A 9,890-nucleotide genomic window follows, 5' to 3' on the forward strand; every position below is an offset into this window, starting at 1 on the left:
ATTTGATCATCATTTTAATGTTACCTTTCTAAACTCAATAAAGACTATTGATGACGAGCTCAAGGAAGACAAGACCACTGACGGCGAGCTCAAGAAAAATGCAATGGCACACTGATTATCGAATGACAAAGAAGCGTGGACAGCCATATGATGAAGACACAGTAGTCCCTAAACACAACGAATGGTGACGTACTCTTTGCAACGATGGGAAAGACCACTGTAACATAAGGTTGTGTTTTGAGTTATAAGAGTTGAGAGACTGAGAATGACTTGAGAAAATGAGAGATTGAAGAACTTGCCTTTTTTTTCCTAATTGCAGAATGATGATGTTTCATGAGAACTGGTTGGATTTTGATTTGATCCGACTGGCCAATTTCTGTCTGATTAAGCATTTTGCGAGTGGTTTTAGAATCGATAATTTTAAACGGTAAATTAAAATGTGTTAATATTTGATTTGCTGTTGAATCAATTCGATCGGTCAATATGATCTAATTTTTAAAATCATAGAATGTAATTGAACAACATCTGACTTAATAACTTTTGGAAAAAAGACAAATAGGTCCCTAACTTTTCAAACTTTTGACAAATACATCCCTGACAAAATTTAAATACAAAAAAGTCCCTGACTTTAACAAACGGAGGACAAGTTAGTCCTTCCGTCTATTTGCCTCTCATACACCTAACGGAACTGGCTGACGTGGCTGAAACGGTGTCCAGGTGTCCGTTACGGTGCCATGTTGCAAGGGAAAAAAAGTTCGAAGGACAAATAAGTCATTGACGTCATTTTACAAATAAAGTTCAAAGGACAAATAGGTCCTTGAGAATTTTTTTTTCAAAATTAATGAACTCATTTCCTAAATTCTCTCATCTACCTCTCTCCATTTTTATATTTTTCTCTACTATTTTTACTCTATATATAATTATATTTTATATTAGTAATTTGACAAATCAAAATATGTCATTCGATATTTTTTTACAATTAAAATATTTTAAATGTAAAATTATACACATTAAATTATTTTAAATTTTCGATAACGAATGTTAAAATTAATTACTAATAAAAAATTAGACTTTTTTATATAAAAATAATAACTAAAAATCTTATTATTTAATTTTTTATCTGCAGATATCTTGGTCTTCTTAGTCAGAAACTTTTGTCAACTTACGACTTTTTTGTAAAAGTAGTTTGATTTTATAAATCTTTTGTGTCATGCATAATTTATACTGTTAGAACAAAGTGAACTATAATTTAAAAAAAATATTCTCGTAATGTTATTATGCATAAAAATACTAGTTCTAATATAATACACAAATGCACTAATGCTAACTTAATACATGAATGATGCACAAATGAACTAATGCTAACTTGATGCATAAATGAACTGATGCTAACTAATGCCACTGGTATGATGAAAACTGAACTAATGCAATTTAACAAATTCTAATATAATACACAAATGCACTAAAACTAAACTAATGCAATTTAAGAAAAAGAGTAGAAACATAACAAGCCCAATTTCTACAATTTTAATACAAATAATTTAAATTGTAGAATAAAACAAGTTAACTAGATTTCAAAATACAAGCATAATTTTATCAGAAATTATTTTTAATATGGAAAGAAAATTGGTGTTTTGGTTGAATATTGACATTTGAAGTGTATTACAGTATTGTGGAAATTATTCAACACGCCCCCACGTGTTGGCTAAGATGCTGCCACGTGTTCAACACGTCCCCCACGTGTTGGTCAGAATGATGCCACGTGTTCACCACGCCCCCACGTGTTGCACCACGCCCCCACGTGTTGACTTCCCACAAAAAAAATTCACCCATCTATAATTACACCACATTCTCCCATTTTCAACAAAAACACCAATATTTTTTCCATACAAAAAAAATTAGCCTAATTTTATAAACTAAATTCTCATAATAGAAGCATAATAGAAGTATAATGAAAAAAAAAATTCTCAAGGACCTATTTGTCCTTCGAACTTTATTTGTAAAATGACGTCAATGACTTATTTGTCATTCGAATTTTTTTTCCCTTCCAACGTGGCACCGTAACGGACACTTGTACACTGTTTCAGCCACGTCAGCCAGTTCCGTTAGGTATATGAGAGGCAAATAGACGAAAGGACTAAATTGTCTTCCATTTGTTAAAGTCAGGGACTTTTTTGTATTTAAATTTTGTCAGGAATATATTTGTCAAAAGTTTAAAAAGTCAGAGACCTATTTGTCTTTTTCCCATAACTTTTTTATGTGAATTAGTGTTCTAACCGGTATTTTTTTGTATGGGTATTTAGTTCGTGGTTTGTTAACATTTCCAATCAATTTTTTCGAAATTGATAGAATTATTATATTATATAGATAAATGCAGGGGTGGAGCTACATTGTAGCAAAGGGGTTAATGGTCCCCCTAATTTTAATTTTTTACATGTGAATTATATGTAAATTTTAATTTAGTCCTCTTTAAAATATTATTTTAGTCTTATTTTATTATATAAATATTTTTGGCTCTCTTTTAATCTTTTATCTAATTCCATCCCTAGATAAATGAAAAAACATATGTATATATAGAGAAAAAGAGAGGAGGAATGGCTAGTTAAATAAAAATGATTGGAATAATATTTATGTGAATATGATAGTTAAAAATATACGAAATTTAATATATTTGATTAAGTTATTTGTATAATATATATCAATATTTTAATTATTATTATTTTTGCTAGAAAATTATTTTTTTTATAATATTTGTAATTAATAAATTAAGAATTAACTCATTATAGATCAGAATCTTATCTAAAGTTTATCGCTTATTAATAAATCATTGCAAGCAAGACAAGATTTAAATTTCTGATAAATACTTAAATAGACAAGTAAACTAACCACTCGATCAAATTAAATTAATTTTTAAAAAGTTATTCTAAATCACTAACTATCTTCATGAGAGTAACTACCAATAAATACATAAGTATTATAATATCTAATATTTTTAACTTTTTAAATAAGGAGTTATTCAAATAAAAATATCTTTTATGAAAATATTTTGTATAAAAATATTATTTATTTAATTATAATTTAAACAAAAATAATATTTTTATAATATATCAAAATTTATTCCTATAATTTATTATTAAAAAAATTTATGTAAAAACAATTATAAAATTTTCATTACCAATACCCACCTTCTAAATATATCTATCTATGTAAATTAAAAATTCATCCGATTTCGTTCCTTTGCGTATCTTTCCTTACCAAACAAAACCTGAGAGAATATAGCAAGCCTCTAAATGAAATTAAATATTTAGATAAAGGAAAACAAAAAAATATCTTATATATCGCGTCACTATCCACTTATCCTAACATTGGAAGAGCGTGTATGATGAGACCATCACCACGAAGCTTGCCCTATATCACTAAATAAGGAATAAAGATTTAATTTGGTCTTTTTTTTTACTAAGGATAAAGTATTTTTAATTTTGTCTAAAATAAAAAATATTTTAGTCTTTAATCTTTTTATTTTAGAATAATACAATTTTTTTATTAAAAAATTTATTAAATAATAATAAAAATTAGTTTTGTAAAAAAAATTATTTATAATTTATAAATATTTTAAATTTTCATAAACTATTAATAAATTTATATTTAAAAATAGAAAAAATAATTACAGTGCAGAGCTCTTAAAAAAAACATAAAATAAAAAATAATTACAGTACAGAAATCTTTAAAAAAAACATAAAATAAAAAATAAAATAAAATAAAATAATATTAATATTGATGATATTTGTATTGGTGATAATAACAGTAAAAGAGATTAAATAATGATGGTGATAAAATATAATTACACAATAAAAATAGTAGAGATAGAAGTAATAATGTTATAATGATAAAAATAAAAAAATAATGGTAATAGTAGTCATAGTTAGTTATACTGTTAAAAAAGTTTATCAGAGTTTAAAACTCTAATTAATTACAAAAAAAAACTCGCATAAAATTAATTTTTTTTACTATTTAATAAATTTTTTAACAAAAAAATCGTATTGTCCTAAAATAAAAAAATTAAAGATTGTAGTGTTTTTTTTTAATAAAGAGTATTTTATCTTTTATAAAAATAGGCAAAAATCGAAATACAATTGTAATGTAGGAATTACATGGTGAAAATTTTGTCACATAATTTGGTGGGATCAATGGAAGGGAAATCAGAAACGCACACCATATATATTTGAGTTTGTAAAGTTGACTACCATTCCAACTTGCGCCACTGCTTACAACTTTAGGGTTTACATTAAGAAATTCTTGCTAACATCTCACAAAAAACCTAGAGATATTTTTTCTTAGTATATATCATATAAGAATCTGCCTGTTTTCCCAAAACGCGAGAATCTATATCTAATGAAATTCCCCTTCAAACAAAAATTTTATGCCTAATAAAATTATTTTTTTATAAATATTTTTATCATATATTCGAAAAACTCGATTTATTTGATAAGAAATTAGCCAAAATAAAATATAATATTTTGTCAATAATATTTTGAAAAACAAAAATAATATGTGTATAAAAAATTTAGCTACAAAATTAATTATTATATATATAAATACATATATTTGATTTGATGATTTATTTTTACGCATATGTAACATAATTGAATTTAATTTTCATCTTTTACAAATATGATGATCTTGATCAGTGTAATAAGCGGTAATATAAAAAGATGCATAAGAAAACAATAAGAGGAGTAAATGAATGATTATTAATTAGCTTTTTTTTTTGTTTGAAAAATTGAAGAAATTAATAATATCCTACTTCAAGCGCATTGCATGGTTGATGCTTCACCACCGCATGGTGCTTGGTGCACAAATGCAGCATCGACGTTGGATGATTACCAATTTCCACTTGCGCTGCTGCGTCTTCCACTCCAACTTATTGTTTAATTTATTAAGAAACACATAGTATGGATATTATTATTTCTTAATTCATAAAGTCTTTTTCATTATATATTATTTTTATAAAGATTTTTTATTTATTATTATATGGAAAATAAATTAATTGAAATAGAGGATAATTTTAAGAAGGTTACACAAAAGATAATGACAACATTAAATTTAAAAGTAGAAATATCTTCCCTCAAAATAATATTTGTATATCATCTTTTAGTATATTAAAAAATCGATTATGTTCCGTGACTATATATATATTAAAATTATCTATTAAAAATTAGTATAAAATATATATTAATAATTAATTTTAATATAAATAATATTTTTATTAAAAAATATATTCTTTTGAATTGCATTAAATGCATATTTTTTTAATATAAAGAATAAATCTTTTACTTATCCTTTTCCTTACCGGATTAACTAAAATAAATGATTTTTAAATTTTATTCAAACAAAATAAAAAAATAAAAACAAAATTTTATTTAAACGCTTATATTTACATATAAAGATACAGTTATTTTTATATAAAATTGATAGTTAAAATTATTAAATAATTTAATATATTTAATTTTAAAAATAATTATAATATAAATTAATTAAGTTAATTTTTTTTATTTTTTATTTTATTTTATAAAACATCTATTTTTATTCTGAGTTGATTTTCTAAGAGAACCGCGTTAATTAAATTATTAACTTCACATACGAAGATAATTATATCTTTATTTTTATCATAAAGTAATAGTATTTATATCTTTTTATTTTTCACAATATCTTTCATTTTGTATTATAAATCTAAATTTCATTGCAAAATTTATAGTTAATTAATAAATTACTTTATATTTTTTTTGTTGTGCAAAAATTAAAATTCAACTCTCAATGTTTATTTAAAAAAAATATTAACCACTTGACTAACCTAATTGGATATAAAAATTACTCCATATAACGGATGAAATTAAAATATTTAATTAATTAGACGAGTGAAATATCAATTCAGGGTAGCTTATTGCACTCATAATTCTTAATTACGTTGTTTAATACAAAACCAAGAAAAAGGAAAAAATGGAGACAGTCAACTCAAAATAAGACTCTATGTCAGTGTCACCTATAAATACCGAATCGCCAATTCCTTTTGATCATTTCCTTCATAGCCATCAACCTCCAAAGCTCCAAACACAACCAAAAACAAAACCATAGATCACCATGGTCGTGGGGGTTCCAACTCGCGACTCGCACAAGCGCAACTTCGCCGTGGCCGTAGCGGCGGTTTTTGCCATGCTAGCGAAGCGAGCAAGCCGGCTTCCAAAGAAGCTGAAGGCGGCGGCAGAGTCGGAGCCGAAGCCGGTAGACGACTGGAAAATCGTGCTGAGGTCATCGCCGAAGTCATCGCCGGCGGCGGCGCTGGTAGCGCGGCCGAAGAAGTTACTTAGCAGCTTAAGCAGCAAAACGCTGTCGTTTATTCAGAAGAAGAATAATAAGAGTGGAGGGGAGTGGGGAGATGGTGGCGTGTGGCAAAAAGCGATCTTGATGGGGGACAAGTGTGAGCCGTTGGATTTCTCGGGTGTAATTTACTACGATAGTAATGGGAAGCAGGTTAGTGAAATCCCTGTTAGGTCTCCACGTGCGAGTCACGTGCCTGCTCCGTTCTTCACCCCTCAGAGACAGTTACTTAAACGATCAGTCTCCTCTGAATTTTTTTGAGGTCTCATTTTTTTTCTAAATATATATATTCTGTATTATTCATTTATTCTTAATACACATCAGTTTTTGACTTTTTTTTAATTATTTTAATGTGTTAAATTACAAATAGTATGAATTATATGTTTTTTTTTTCAATAAAAATCTGAAAGCTTCTTTGTTTTGAAACAGTGTGGTTGGATCACCGATCGGTGAGTGACAAGCACCACCGCCGCCGCCATCGTAGAAGGACGATTTAAACTATGTCATACAGTTTTTTTTTAAGATATATTTACGCGAAGATAATATTATAAATTTTTAGATTATAATTAATTAAATATATTTAATCACAACAATTTATAACATTATCTTCGCAAAAATAGTCACCTTTCATGACCAGCTAGAGTTTGTGAAATTGAGAGCTGTGAGCCTGTGTGGTTTGAATGGAGTGATAAGTCCAATCTTGTAGTATGTTGGAAAGCAACAAATCAAAATAATAAAACATGCTTACATATGCTATTATGTATGTAAATAATAAAAAAATTAGCATCTAATTCATCGCATATTTTAACCCTGATTATATTGAATCATTGGTAGATTTTGGATTAGCTTCCAATTTAACGCGTCAATGTTTTTTTTCCCTTTCTTCATATTTTCTGTTGAATGGCGTTGAACATTTGCTTTGAAGTTAAACTCTAAACTCTAAAGTAACTTTTTATATTAATTTGTACGAATTTTTTTTTAAATTTTATTTATATCATAAAAGTTTTTGAGATTGAAAATATAGTATTAAATAAATAAAATAACGTTATTGCGTTGTTTTAATTTTAACACTAAATACTTGATAAAATAAAGTTATTTAACTTTAATAATCATAAAGCATTTTATACTCCAAAAACATATGATCATTAAAATTAAATAATATCTGTTTCATCAAGTGTTTAATGCTAAAATTAAAATTACTTAATTTTCTCTATTCTAATATGAAAAGGATGTGTTAGATTACTTCTACCGCAAAAAATTACTCGACAGAAAAAGAATAACAAATTAATATATATTTTTTAATTTCAAAAATATTTATGTTGTAATTAAAATTTTAAAAATTTTCTCAATATTTTTAGGTTTTACTCATTTGCTTTGTGATATCCACTTCATATATTAATTTTATATTTTATATTTTTATTATTATATAATTCAAATAATATTATTAGTTTATTGCAATAAAATAAATATATAGAGTCGTATAAGAGACGGGTCAAACATGTAATAGCACGATTGTGGACTGAATAATAAGTAATAAATGTTACATTGACTGTATTTAATATATATATTTTTTTTCTTAAAAAACTCTATACATTAAAAGGTAAGAAAATCAGATGAGTATAATAATACATGATTTAGTTATTTTGGTGTCCATACATGATTTAGTTCTGATACATTACATCGTTAGTTTGTTTATCCATTTAAATAAATATTGGGTTCAAATCTTATTTTATATAATAATTTATTTATTATATTTTTAAATAAAATTTAAGTTTATAATAAATTAATTTTTAATTTGTCAAATTAAAAAATTTTATAAGCAGCAAAAAAAAATTATTATACATATTCTAAGAATACATGATAAAATTATTATTCATAAAAAAATTTTAATAATTAAATACATAACAAATATATTAAAAATATAAATTTTGTTTTTTATAAAAATCTTTGTCATTAATTACCTTAATTAATATGTGTTCTTATTTTCTGTTTCACAATTAGGTTGTTAAATTAATATATGTTAATTGAATCCTTTTTAAACATTCTTTGGATATTTTGCTTTTATTTTCTGTTTGACAATCAGATTTGTCCTCACAGTTGATTCCTGTTATTTACATATTTAAGAGGGAAGAAAAAATCAAAGAGGGGGAGAAATTTTATGTAGTAGATATACTTCGTTGAATTGTCGTGTCTATATATTGGATATATTTTAGACACGATATTTATTGACATTCGTTCGATACGTATGTTTGCTGTGTTTTATTGTGTATTAATAGAAAGATATTTTTATTAGACACATCCACAAAAATATTTTTATTAAACATAATTATAAACAAGAGTTGACAGAAATTGATAAAAATATTATTAATAACGTAGCGAAATTGATCTAAAAAATATTTTATATTTTATATATATGTATGTTCTCGTATTTTATAAAATTTTAAAATTTATGTGTCAATATATTTCGTATCATTACGTATCCCGTATCTATATTAATGTCTGTGCATTATAAGGTAAATTAGATGCGTGATTAATTGGTCAAATATATGTAGAATCGCTATTTATTATTAGTTTTATTATTACATAAAAAAATGGGGGTGAATAGCCACCAAAATTTAAAGTGAATTGATAAAGAAATATATGGGGTCTGAAAAAATATGCGAACCCAATTGAGGGTCCTAACTTGTAACTTGTTAGTGGCATGGGATGCGCATGATAGATTAGGGAGAATAACTTGATGTATTTGTATGCTGAGAATGTGTCCACTAAAAAGTCATGCTTTGAGCCACTTCCAAATTGGTTGTCTATTCTTATTGCTACTTTTTGGGGTGGACTGCGGTCCACTCATTGTGCCATTGCCACTCAAAGTGATCAAGATTTAGGACACATGAAACAATTTAAGGGGTGGAAGACGAAATACAAACTAGAATAAATTATTAGGTTTTATGATAGCTAGAGAATATGGGGATTAATTTAGGATATGATATTCTTTTTGTTCTACTAGTTTGGTTCTGAGCTTGATGCACCTCCATATTTTGGATGCTGAGCTTTTGGAATTACTTGGGTGTTGAGACTTGAGACCTTCGGAATTATATATTTTAAAAAATTGGATAAATAATTATTTTAGAACTTAAAAATTTTGATTTTAACAAAATGGACATTTACATTTATTTTTTACAAAATAAATTTTTAAGTCAAACACTAAAGCGTAAAATAGTACTTATGTTTTAACTCAATAGTGCTGCACTATTATTGAATGTATTATCATATTTTGATCATATAAAAATTTTAAATTTATAAAAGTAACTTTTATAATTTCGTATCTTCAAAAAAGAAATATTTACGTAAATAACCGTAAATGAAAAATAAAACATAATTTCATATTTAAAAAAAGTCAAAACAATCAACACCGAAAAAATCAACGTAATTATGAAAAGATCTGATGTAGAATATTTAAATTATTAAAAATTCACTATAGTTATCATCAATTTATTTTTAGTGTTCTGCTAATGGGA

The 9,890-nt window shown here is 25.7% G+C and overlaps 1 protein-coding gene across 2 annotated transcripts; it reads left to right on the forward strand.

Moving 5' to 3' along the window:
* The first annotated feature begins 5,927 nt into the window (after positions 1-5,927).
* Positions 5,928-7,166, forward strand: LOC112716219 (uncharacterized). 2 transcript variants are annotated; one of them, XM_025768084.3, is made up of 2 exons: positions 5,928-6,637; positions 6,805-7,166. In XM_025768084.3, exon 1 carries the CDS (start codon positions 6,139-6,141, stop codon positions 6,634-6,636), a length of 498 nt encoding a protein of 165 aa, XP_025623869.1. In that variant the 5' UTR covers positions 5,928-6,138; the 3' UTR covers position 6,637; positions 6,805-7,166. The 2 variants fall into 2 exon arrangements, with proteins under 2 accessions (XP_025623869.1, XP_025623870.1); XM_025768085.3 differs by having other exon boundaries at positions 5,928-6,528.
* Positions 7,167-9,890: the final 2,724 nt, after the last annotated feature.

The sequence above is a fragment of the Arachis hypogaea genome, chromosome 10 (assembly GCF_003086295.3).
Source record: "Arachis hypogaea cultivar Tifrunner chromosome 10, arahy.Tifrunner.gnm2.J5K5, whole genome shotgun sequence".
Classification (NCBI taxonomy): domain Eukaryota; kingdom Viridiplantae; phylum Streptophyta; class Magnoliopsida; order Fabales; family Fabaceae; genus Arachis; species Arachis hypogaea.